The sequence below is a fragment of the Centropristis striata genome, chromosome 8 (genome assembly GCF_030273125.1).
Source record: "Centropristis striata isolate RG_2023a ecotype Rhode Island chromosome 8, C.striata_1.0, whole genome shotgun sequence".
In the NCBI taxonomy this organism is placed as follows: Eukaryota; Metazoa; Chordata; class Actinopteri; order Perciformes; family Serranidae; genus Centropristis; species Centropristis striata.
Genome location: NC_081524.1, coordinates 1,136,326 through 1,149,486, shown reverse-complemented (window position 1 = coordinate 1,149,486; position 13,161 = coordinate 1,136,326). Strand labels below are relative to the sequence as shown.

Below are 13,161 nucleotides of genomic sequence, written 5' to 3'. Positions count from 1 at the left end.
ACACAAAATTACTAAAAAAAGATACAAAATTACCAGAAAAAGACACAAAATTATTAGAAAAAGACACAAAATTACCAAAAAAGACACAAAATTACCAAAAAAGACACAAAATTGCCAAAAAATACAGAAAATTACTAAAAATGACACAAAATTATTAGAAAAATACACAAAATTACAGAAAAATACACACAAAATGACATTACATAACAAACCATCTGAATGCTTTAAATTATTAAAGAGAAAAGTCAAAATGTTATTAAAGATTAACCGAGAATGCACAGAAATGGGCTTGGTGTTATTACAGGGGTCTTTTAAAAAAAATCATTTTACAACAAATTAAATTGTCGCTGCTTTAGGTTGCACACACATAACACACATTTACAAATATTGAAATTAAAATACAAAGACAATATATTTTGATGTCAAACTTCTTTTTCTTTTGTATTGATTGTTCCTCTCACCTTTCCTCCCGAGCCCCCCCGAGGTCCGAGGATGCCTTCATGTCCCGAACATTTGCAGTTGACGCCGCAGCACTCCTTGTCCGACACGGCGTCCTGCAGAGACACAATCACACCAGACATTTACTGAGACAGCTTTTATTTTGAAAGACAGCCTTGTTCTGGGTTTCCTGTTGAGACACACTTACATGTCATGCTTTTATTATTCTAAACATTGAAGATATAGTGACTTTATGGGGCTTTTATTGTACTAAACTATTAGATCTACTTGGTTTGGTGGGCTTTTATTTTGAAAGACAGCCTTGTTCAGGGTTTCCTGTTGAGACACACTTACATGTCATGCTTTTATTATTCTAAACATTGAAGATATAGTGACTTTATGGGGCTTTTATTGTACTAAACTATTAGATCTACTTGGTTTGGTGGGCTTTTATTTTGAAAGACAGCCTTGTTCTGTGTTTCCTGTTGGGCTTCAGTTACATCTCATGCTTTTATTATTCTAAACATTGAAGATATAGTGACTTTATGGGGCTTTTATTGTACTAAACTATTAGATCTACTTGGTTTGGTGGGCTTTTATTTTGAAAGACAGCCTTGTTCTGGGTTTCCTGTTGAGACACAGTTACATGTCATGCTTTTATTATTTTAAACTGTGAAGATATAGTGACTTTATGGGACTTTTTTTTATACTTAACGAGTAGATCTACTTGCTTTGTTGGGCGTTTATTTTGAAAGACAGCCTTGTTCTGGGTTTCCTGTTAAGCCACAGTTACATCTCATGCTTTTATTCTACTAAACTGTGGGATGTAGTGACCTTTGGGGCTTTTATTATACTAACCTATTATATCTGGGGCTTTTATTTTGAAAGACAGCCCTGTTCAGGGTTTCCTGTTGAGCCACAGTTACATCTCAGGCTTTTATTCTACTAAACTGTGAGTTATAGTCACTTTGTGGGGCTTTTATTTTGAAGGCGTGGCTCATCTTGCTGGCCGGTTGCTATGGTGATGAGTGCAGCATTACAGCACACACACTATCAGCTGATAACAGCCGAGAAAACAATCTAACGGAGAGCACACCTCTCAAACTACTGCTCATTTTTCAAAAACTGTGAGTCCAAACAACAAAATATTGGTCTCATCAGAAAGATAAGGATCTCCTGGACGCGTTGATGTAGGTTTCATGTCTGCAGTTTAAAAAATTTGAGCTACATCGTAGGTCAGAAAAGTGGCCTTTTCTGTTTCTTTTAGCAATTTCTGGACCCAGTTAACATTAGCCTCTATGGGACCGTTGGATGGAGTTGCTGTCACGTTCAGGCGCACTGAGCAAAATCTGTAAATCCGACTCGTTCCAGAGTGGGATGTCTGCGACCAGCACGGATTTCTCTACAATCTGGCCAAGAAATGATTTAGAAAGAGTGAAAGTTGTGGGAAGGAGGCCAGGTTGTTTAAAAAAAGAAGTGATAATTTCCCAGCCTCTCTCCACTCTGACTGTGACATCATCCACTCTAGCTCTGAAAGTTCCGTGCAACACACACCCATTATAAACTCTGAAAAAAATCATAAAACTTTAACTGCGATTTCGTAAAAAACCGTGCCAGTGATCAAAATGCCCATTTAGCCCAATATAGGTGGGGGTCTTGTGACCCATTTAAACTTTAAGTACAGCGAATGGGCACAGCCTCAAAGTGAAGTGTTTTTGAGCTCTCTTCCCATTCATTTGAATGGGATTTTTAGCAATGTTTTTCTGTGATTTGTTACAAAAATGGCGAGGCAAAACAGTGTGATAAATACAAAGCACACTTTTCCTGACCATTACGCATGTTGCATGAGGAGTAGCATACCAAAATTCCCGGGAAGATGAAGAATAAGAAACAAGTATGACGCAGAGAAGAGAAGTTTCTTTTACAGTTTCTTTTTTTTACGATAAGCGCTGGATTTTTGGTGATCAATTCACCTATGGCTAAGCCACACCCCCAAACGCGATGAGCCAATCACAGTGGGCATAGCTAACTCAATACACTCGGACATTCTCTGCTTCCACATCCATTGAAATGCATTGGAGTTAGTCAGTTTTCAGTCGTTTTTTATGTGTTTTTTCTTGAGATTTTAAGTTTAAAATGGTCAAACGGTGTGCATGGGGTACATGCAACTCTGACACAACATCTCCTCATTAATGACTGGAGACAAATCCAGCGACTCCGTCTTAACGAGCGCTAACCGTTAGCGGCAGTTAGCTACAGTTAGCTCTGTAGCAGTACATTGTGTATGTGCTAACAGGCTAACAGTTAGCTCTGTAGCAGTACAGTGTGTATGTGCTAACAGGCTAACAGTTAGCTCTGTAGCAGTACAGTGTGTATGTGCTAACAGGCTAACAGTTAGCTCTGTAGCAGTACAGTGTGTATGTGCTGCTGCTGCAGCAGGTGTTAGCTTAGCGATCTCTGTTTGTTTACAACAAGCAGCAGAATGAGCGGTGTCAGTGGGGTGAAAAGACGAGTGGAAACCTCTAACCTGTTAATGAAGGCCCTTTTGGTGACTTCCAGATGATATTTCATTTTTCTGTCTCCAAAAATGATTAACTGCCTCCTGTGAAATTTCTCCGACTGTCATAGCTGCCATAGCGCCCGTCACCGGATGTTGACAGTTTGTCTGAGTGAGTGGAGGGGGCGGGGCTTAGCCATAGGGGAATTAAAGAAATGGTGTGGTTGTCATGTCATTCTAATTGTGTTATTCTTCACAAAGACATGTTCAACCCTTAATAGGGCACTCATTGAAATTCTTGCAAATTCCAAATTTCAACCCTAGAGAATATTGGAGGATATTACATAATGCCAGAATGTGTAATGTGTAATGTGTGAAATAACATACAGACCCGCTGCTTTTTCCACTCTTTTTTTTCTCGTAAATCTGCAACTTTTTTCGCACAGATTTGCCACTTTAAATCTCTTAAATCTGCAACTTTTTTTCTTGTAGATTTGCCACTTTAATCTAGTAAATATGCCGTCATAGTCAAGTTCTCCTGGTACAAGTCATTGAAGAATAACTCTGTTTGTACGACTGTTTCTTGCAGATCTTTTTTCTAAATCTTTCATTTTTACATTGGAAGTCAAGGTCAATAAAGTGAATGTTATTATATTATTATCATACTGATTGATTGGTCAGATGTCATGGGGTCACCGTCTGTGATGTAGTCTGATCTTTGCTGATTAGCTGGAAGAAATCCATGTGGTTCTACGACCAAACAGAGAGACATGGGGACCCCATTTATCATTTCATATCATTTTATCCACTGAAGTGACCAAATGCGGTTCTTCGCCTGATAAAGGGTTAAGTAGTTCCTACTTCTTGCCATGATTGTGCTGATTCCATAGAGCTGCAGGACTTATAGATTTATATAGATTTTAATTGTTGCAGTGGAAAAACAAGGCCACAGTTAGTTTTAGGACCTACAAACATCCCACAGAGCACTTCAAGGACTTACGACGAGTTTGAGGATTTCACTGCCGACTCTCGACGTGCCGATGGTGAGAGGAGGCACGTATCTGAATCCTCGTCCGAACTCGACCATCTGTAGCTGGGCGGGGTCGCTCACGCCCTCCAGCGCCACCATCAGCAGAGCGCTGACCCCTGCACGCAGAAACACATCACAACTCCACTGAAGTCGACAGACTCGTACTGAGATCAGGAGCTAGAAAAGAGCATTTCTGCTTCACAAGATTTGTGCACGACACTTTTTTTTTTAATGGAGCAAAGCCAAAAGCAAGGAGGGAGGGATGGAAAAAGGAAGCAAGGATGAAGGAAGAATACCAGAAGTGAAGGAAGAGCTGAATGAAATGAACAATTACAGAGCAAAGAGAAGATGAAGAACATTGGAGAGATTTTACAAGTCAACTTGTGTTTTGTTAACCCTCTGGAGTCCACGAAAGGGCTGGAGCACGACTTCTTCATGACGTCAAAAAAAGACACAAAAATGACCAAAAAAAGAAACAACAGACACAAAATGACCAAAAACGACACAAAATGACCAAAAAAGACACAAAAAAAGACACAAAATAACTAAAAAAAGACACAACAGGCACAAAATGACCAAAAAAGACACAAAATAACTAAAAAAAAAGACACAACAGGCACAAAATGACCAAAAAAGACACAAAAAAGACACAAAAAAAGACACAAAAAAGACACGAAAAGGATTCAAAAATGGACAAAATAGTCCAATAACTCCAGAGTTAATTGCCATTTGAATGCAGTGACTTGTTGGGATGCATCCATATTTACCAATCCAAGTTTTACACTTTGCACAAATATAATGATACAAATATATGTTTTGTGTATGTCCAGGAGCAATAGTTGCAATAAGAGTCTCGCCACTTAAAAAAAACTGTTTTGTGAAGTGTTGAATTTACACTGGGGGAACCCTTTTTCTCTTTTGAATTCCAAAAGATTACACAAACTCTGTGTTTACCAGACTCCCGCAGCAGCTTTGATGCGTCCGTCAACTTCGTTACATCCTCATCAAGTCCATCTGAGAAGATCACCAGCACCTGACCGACCACATCAGATGTAATAGATGTTATTTTTGATTGTTTAATGACTATCAATACATTCCAGCAGATCCACAAACACTTTAGAGGCTCACCCTTCATTTATCACTTGGGGAAATTATAACAAAATGTTAGTTCCACTCTTACCTTCACAGTGGCTCTGGACTTGGCCTTGAACAACGCTTTAAAGGAGTTCAGCGTGGCGGTGTTGAAGTAGGAAGGTTGTGACATCCGCAGGGTCAGGACTTTGTTCACCACGTCCTCGCTGTAGGCTTCAAAGTTTGTGTCATATAAGAAATTTCCATCACGAGCCGACACTAGGTAGGCGATGTTGGGCATGACGGGCGTGGAGCCGGTGCAGCACAGGCCTTGCACCACCGAGACGTAGTGGGCGATGCCCGGCAGGAAGTTCTGGAGCTGGGTGTGGCCGCTGATCAGCGTCTCACCGGGAGCTCCGGTTCTTTTGGAAATATCGAATCCCATGGCGATATCAATGGTGCAGTCTGTAGCAGGGAGAAACACGCCTTAGCCTTCAGGCCACGTTTATACATAGCAGGGTATTTAGAGAAACAAATATTTCCCCCCTCTGTTTTCAAAAAAGTTGTCATCAACCCACATAAATAAGCCGTCGAACGCCATTATAACTATGCCAAACCTCTGGGTGGCAGTGTAAGGAGATGGATAATGGCATGCAAGCCAATCAGAATCCTCAGAATCAACAACAACGAATAACACGAGTGACTTCCTGTTCCTTTCAAAACAACGAGATAGAATGAGCGTGAGAACCTAAAACCCCTTTTCTCCCAGTTGACACGACAACACAAAACCGGAGTTTTCCAAATTTCAAATTGTGTTGAATATCTAGCATTTTTTTGGTATTGCTCATTTTTCTCTGCCCAGCTTCATTTGTTGAAAAGGCTCTATTGTACACAGGTAATAGCTGGGGGAGATATGCACTGTATAGATTAGCTACATCAGATTGCATTACAGAAGAGACAAGGGGGTTATATTTCAGTGTTTCAACTTGGCTTTGTCATTTTGACTATGCATGTATACAAATCATAATCTGTTTTGAAGAAGTGGACGTAGTCACCAGGATGTCACTTATTGGGTTTTGGACTACGGTTTTAAAACCTTGAGTTTCGTATTTTGGTGAAAACCAGCTTGGTTTTTTGGAACCAGTGGCAAGTGACAATATTCTGAAAAAGAGGGTGAAGCTGGGCAGAAGGATGTTAAGTTACTAGCTAACATTAGCGCTAGGTAGCCTGCACGGTAAAGTGTATTAAAATGAACAGCTGAACACTAACCTTCATGACCTAAAAATACTGGAAAGCGTTAAAGTTTGAAGATGAGTTAGTGTGCAGTAATAGCAAACCTCTATAACAAGGTAGCCCTGCCCTAAACCATACCCTGCTTTAAATTTTATTTTAATTACTCTAAATGGGACCATAATTTACTAAATGATTCTCCCAGTTGACACGACAACAGATAACCAGAGTTTTCCAAATTCTCCACTTTGCCCGGAGTTTTTAGAAATAATTGTTTTTTTCGTGTAAATGAGAGGCCAACCCACATGGAAATATCAGCGTTTTCCCTTCGTGTAAACGGGGTGTCAGACACAGAGGAATATGGCGGGAAAGAAGAGAGAAAGTTTTCAACTCACTAGTAGATACAGGGGATGTCGGTACTGGCGGGGTTGGTGCGGTTGCCGGGGTTGGCGCGGTTGGCAGGATTGGAGGCTCTGTAGGCACTACCACATTGGCGTCGTCACAAAGTTTGTGATAGACGTTTTGCTTGATAGCGTCCAAGCCGTTGAAGTCCCTCACAGTGAACATTTTCTTTGGGGAGCCGACGATCTGCAGGAGCTGCAAGTCGTGAATGTCTCCAATGGCGATGGCGAACACCTCGATGTTCAGACTCCTGAGATCGTCGGCTGCGTCCTCCACGTCATCGTGAGAACCGCCGTCCGTGATCAACAAAAGTTTCTTGGGGACATTAGTGCGGCTGCCCTTCGAAGGCTCAAAGTAAATCTTCATGTGATCCAAGGCCCGTCCGATGTAGGTGTCTATACCGGTGTGGACCACCCCGCGGATATGCTTGGTCAACTCCTCCTTCTGGAAGTACTTGTCAAGGAAAAACTCATCGTGAGGTGCATCGCTGAACTGTGCAAGTCCAACATGCACAAACTCTTGACTGATATTAAAGTAGTCCACGAAGTCTGCTGTAAAGTCTTTCATGATTTTGTGTTGGTCTTGGTTGATGCTGCTAGACCTGTCGAGTAGGAAGACCAAGTCGGCCTTCTCACATTCTGCCAAAGCAAAGCAAGAGAAAGACATTTGTCCACATTACTAATAAACACATGCAGTGAAAACATCAGGATCGCCTAATTCATGTTATGTATTACTGTTACTTGAAAGTATCTTTAACCCGTTGATGCACAACATGGGTCTAAAGTGACCCGACTAACTTTTTACATTCTATATATTTGCAATAAATTTATTTCATCATTCAGTATTGCAGGTTTTCCTCAAATAACTTGTTTTTGATCATTATACATCCTAATTTAATATATAACATAATTTTTTGTTTTCATTTCTTCTTTTTTAATAAAACACCCTTTTTTTTATCACTACGCTTCTAATGCACAAGGTGATTTCTGACCCATGTTGTGCATTAGAAGGTGTTTATATGTTGTCACCAATTTAAAACCTGACAAAGAAGACACAAATATAAACTATCCTATTTTGTTAAATTGGTGTTTTTCCAATGGAAAATATTATTTGGTGGCTCTAATAAGTCTCAAATGTTAAAATATGTGATTTTCCAATGTAATCTGGTGGTTCTAACAACTCTTTTAAAGTTAAACCTTCAAAATAAGACAAACATAGTTACACATATACTCACATTGTTAATTCAGTGAATCACTTTTTGTATCACTACGCTTCTAATGCACAAGGTCATTTTAGACCCATGTGTGTAAACTTGATGTAATAATACAAAAACTATTTTTCTTCATAAAATATGAAAGGAAAAATGGATATAATCAGTTGTAAAATATATATATATATATATATATTCAAACACACCGCAGCATGAAATAACATGGGAAATGAATGCAGGTCATTTTTGATCCATGTTGTGCATTAGAAGGTGTTTATATGTTGTGCATCAAGTTTAGAAGTTGTGGGACACATTTTTACACTTTAAACATCCTAAATTTAGAAGCACTGTTGATGGAAGCACCACAAAATCTTACTTGACTTCGTGGGGTTGCAGAGGGCATCAGACATGTTCGCGTACAGATTTTCCAGAGCGTCAAAATCCTCTACCACGAAAACTCTGGAACTGTCGTCACCAGCAATGGTCAGCAGCTCTTCATGGTTAGCGTCTTTCACTCCGACACTGAGGACGATGACCCCATTATCTCGTAGTGCATCAGAATGCTCCTTTAAGATGTAAGGGTTGGTTGCCTCCCCATCTGTGATCACCACAAGAATCTGCGGCACCTTCTTCCGGCCGCCATGTTCAGTGTTAAAATACGGTAATGTGAATTCTAAGGCCTCGCCTGTGTGGGTGTCACCTTCTGGTGGCTTGTCTTTTGGAATTGCTGCAAGAACTGATCGTTTGGAGTCGTGGTCTTTTAGTTCAAAATGGGACATGGACTTATCCGAGTATGAAATGAGCCCGAAGCGAGTGTGGTCCTTGCCCACCGTGGTTTGGCTCACCACTGACTCGATAAACTTCCGCATGCTGTTGTACTCTCCAGAGTCTATGGATTTGGAGCTGTCCATCAGGAAGATAATGTCAGCTTTTTTGATCAAACATTCTGGTTAAAGAGAAAAGACAAAGAGTAAAAAAAGGGTTATCAGGGAAAGTGAGAACTGAGATTCTCATGAACTTAACTTAACTTACAAACACAAACACAATTTGTTTAGGCCAGCTGAGCACAAACACTAGTCACATGCTGGTCACTCATCCATCCTATAGTTAGCTGGGTTTGTTGAAGAACTCAAACCACAGAGAAACATGTTCGACCTGAGAGACCACCCCTAAACTTTCTTCAGCTTTCATCCTTTCTAAGGAAGGCTACTGGTCATTTGGTCCAGGTCTGGAGCTAAACAAGTTATATTCCTACTGGTTTCAATAAACATTTGATGTATTCCTCCTCTTAGTTGAACAATTATTGTTTGCAAAAGGAACTAAAGACATGCTCCGAATACCTGTAAATGTGAATGAATTATACTTTGGTTCTCATGGTTTTGCTTCATTTAAATCTGGGGTCTCAAACTCAAATTCCCTGCAGGCCGCTGGAGGCAGTATCAAAATGACCAAAATAAAAAAAGACACAAAATTACAAAAAAAAAAAAAGACACAAAATGACAGAAAAAAACAAAAATACTAAAAAAAGACAGAATTACCAAAAAAGACACAAAATTATTAAAAAGGACACAAAATTATTTTAAAAAGACACAAAAGGACAGTAAAAAACGAAGTTACTTAAAAAAGAAACAAAATGACCAAAAAAGACACAAAATGACAGAAAAAAAACGAAATTACTTAAAGAAGACACAAAATGACCCAAAAAAGACACAAAATTACCAAAAAAAAGTAATTAAAGGGACCTTCCACACACAACACGGTAAAGTGCCACTTATATAAAACTCACATTAAACTTTCATATCAAGGTGGGGGCCACAAAACATCGTCACGAGGGCCACAATTGGCCCGCGAGTTTGAGACCCATGGTTTAAATGGACTGAATGATTAAATTGTGGAGAATCTGACCAAACTCAATGTGTAGCATGTCCTTGTATGTAACTCTATCTCTTTATGCATGGCTCTTACCTTTCTCACACAACTTCACCAGCACCCTACTCTCCAAGTCCTCAAGTGCATTAAAGTCCTTTTCGCTAAACGTCCTGTCCGATGAGCCGCTGATCTCTACCAGCTGGCTTATCTTGGCATTCCTCACTCCGATGGAGTAGATGACCACTCCCTTTTTCCTCAGAGCCTCAGCGGGACCTTTGACCTCATCTTGGGCCTCGCCGTCTGTGATCACTATCAGCCTCTGAGTCACACCGGCACGCCCTCCTTCCGCTGCATCGAAGTAGCGCGACACCTCTCCGATGGCCTTTCCTGTTAGCGTGTTTTTATCCAACTGCTCCATGGCGTCAATGGCTTTAGTCATGTCAGCCACGCTGCTGTACTTGTTGAGGGGGAACTCCAGTTTATAGTCGGTGCTGTACTGCATGACACCGAAGTGCACCTTGTCCTGCCCAACGGCGGACTTGCTGATGACGGATTTCATGAACTCTTTCATTGTCTTGAATTCCTCCGTGGAGATGCTGGAGGAGCTGTCAGCTAAGAAAAAGATGTCACCCTTTAAGTCTTTGCAGGCTGTGGAGACAGAAAATAGAGTTATTAATGTGGTGTTCCCATTTACCCCCCATCATCAGGTATCATTGAGTTTGCAGGCAATAAGATAAGATCAACCTGATCAAATTTACGTGAAATGACCACAACCTCTTAACACAGAACTGTAAATAAATATACCGGAAATGCCGGAAGTGAAGCCACAGAAGATAAGTTTTTAAAAAACTGATTCAAAACCGTGAGCCACGGAAGTTACGTAAAAAGTTGTTTACTTTCCCAACAAAAGAATTCCCAACTACAGCGGGAATTCTCCAAGGTGACACGCTTGCACCTTTCTTGTTCGTCATCGTGGTGGACTATGCTCTGCGGCAATCAGTGGACAACATCAGAGACCACGGCCTCATGGTTGGAAGGAGATCTGGTCGCCAGAGCGAGAAATATGTGACTGACCTCGACTATGCGGATGATGTCGCCCTGACCGCAGAACACACATCATCTGCCCAGACTCTGCTCATCCCATTTGAAGAGGCTGCTGCCAAAGTAGGACTCAAGCTAAATTCCAAGAAAACAGAATGCATGCTGATGAATGAGGACCCTACCCACCCTATCACATCAATGGATGGATCACACATCAAGGAAGTCAAGGACTTTAAATATCTTGGTTCATATGTGGCTGACAGCAGAAAGGACTTTCTAGCCAGAAAGGGACAAGCCTGGAATGCCTGCAACAAACTCCTCGGAGTCTGGCAGTCCGGCATTTCAACCTCCATCAAGATCTCTTTCTTCAGGGCCTGTGTTGAAAGCATCCTGCTATATGGTGCTTAGACCTGGACTATGAAGAAGGAACTAGCTAACCTGCTAACGACAACTATAGCACGTCGAAGAGCGTTCTTTGCTGGTCACTGCTATCGTGCCAAGGATCAAGTAATATCCGACATCCTGCTATGGCGGCTCCCCCAATCGTCCAGAGGTACCAGGCCTCTTAATATCCTGACACAATCTCCAGGGACACAGGACTTACATTCCAGGAACTGGGAGCAGCAATGGCCGACAGGACCCGATGGAAAGACGTGGCATCTAGGATCTCGACGACAGTCGAAGGATGATGATGTTTACTTTCGATTGCACACGGGACATGAACCCTTTTCTTCTGGGCACCCTTGATATTGTTTCAGTGCAGGTGTTCAGTGTTAAGAAGTCGTGGTCATTTCACATAATTCTGAGAGATCAGGCTGGACAAGATACAACGGCTGTGATCTTTTCAAAGCATTTGCAAGCATATGTTACAAGTGTGTACCAAACTTAAGAATCTTAATCTTAATAACTGACTTTCTTCTTTTTATCTCTGTGGCTCTGTCTGGCTTCTACATCTCGACCCTACAGACTCTGTTGTGATAAAACCTTCTCAATAACTTACAAACAACTATAAAATCCAGTCCCACCACAGTCCCAAGGATAGTAAAATTAACGTTTCTTAACATTAAAGTATACACTTAACAGAAAAACACCATTTTGGTCGCAGTCAGCCTTATTTTTTTGTTTGTGTTTAGCGTTGTGCATCTGGAGAGCTTTCAGGCCATTATTTGGACATTTTAACTGGAAACTTTAACGGGAAATTCTGACTTCCAGCATTGACTGGAACTCACCATCACTGTAATTTGGTTTCTCCAGTATTCATTATATTTACCAGTGCTCCCTCTTCTAATGGAATTACAGGGGTTTTAGCTATACCCTCTGCAGTTTGAAATCTACACTCTTCAGCCTCTTGACTGGCCTTTTCTGATTAGCTGGTGTTCTGATTAGAAATATTAAATAAAAAAATCATAGTAGCATTGAGAAAACAGACAACCCGATCTTACTTCCCCTGTCTATTTGCTAAATATGCATTTCAGAGTCAAGCCTTATTAACTTGCTCTTACCGTCTTCAGAGCAGATGTCCGTGGTGATGTCACTGTTGATGGATTTCAAGGCATCAAAATTATTGACATGGACAGCCTTCTTGGGGTCGCCGGCGATGTTTTGCAGCTCCTCCAGCTTTGAATCTTTCACCCCGATGGCGTAGATGATGACACCTTGTTTCCTCAGTTCTTCTGCAGGAGCCTTGACATCATCATCAGATTCTCCGTCTGTGATGACGATCAGATACTCGGGGACTCGGTGACCACGAGTGGCTCTGGCGTCCTTAAAACGTGGCAGCATGAATGTGAGTGCATCTCCCGTCATGGTCCCACCTCCAGCGTGATGAATAGCTTTGACGGCGTCTTCCAATGACTTGGTGTCTCGGTGGTCATCCAGACCAAATACGTCTGTTGTTGTGGTTGCATATTTCACGAGCCCCATGCGGACATGTTCTGGCCCGATGATGAAGGTATTTAAAATCTTGATGATGAAGCTCTGCATTTCTTTGAAGTCTAAATTCTTAATGCTACCTGAATCGTCCATCAGGAAGAAGATGTCGGCTTCGTCCTTTCGTAAACATGCTGGAGAGAAAAAAGCAAAGACAAGATTTCGTTTTCTGCACATGAATATATTCAAACACAAGGAATGGTTTTAGTAAAGGCTCAAATTAAAAGATTAGCTACTAAAGAAGCAACAAGTATAATTTTACATCTCCAGAGCACAAACAAACGGTTTAGCAGTCTGTTGGTTTATCACCAATAGACCAGGCTTATTTCAGTGAAATGACTGAGGTCATTTGGATACATGAAGCAAATTCAATGTATTTCAAAGTGCTTGGTGCTTGGGTTGGGGCAGTGTAAAGAAAGCATTGGACTTGAAAGGTGTACCTGA

General features: G+C 41.0%; 1 protein-coding gene across 1 annotated transcript in view; it reads right to left on the bottom strand.

The window, feature by feature from the left end:
• Positions 1–13,161, bottom strand: part of LOC131976033 (collagen alpha-6(VI) chain-like) — a 50,107-nt gene that overhangs the window by 27,550 nt on the left and 9,396 nt on the right. Inside the window, exons 6-13 of the mRNA XM_059338908.1 lie at positions 12,291–12,851; positions 9,844–10,395; positions 8,255–8,824; positions 6,662–7,306; positions 5,146–5,501; positions 4,920–4,998; positions 3,936–4,081; positions 462–554 (exon numbers count right to left, since the gene is read on the bottom strand). Of these exons, the coding sequence (XP_059194891.1) occupies positions 462–554; positions 3,936–4,081; positions 4,920–4,998; positions 5,146–5,501; positions 6,662–7,306; positions 8,255–8,824; positions 9,844–10,395; positions 12,291–12,851 (3,002 nt within the window). The remainder of the gene's footprint in view (positions 1–461; positions 555–3,935; positions 4,082–4,919; positions 4,999–5,145; positions 5,502–6,661; positions 7,307–8,254; positions 8,825–9,843; positions 10,396–12,290; positions 12,852–13,161) is intronic.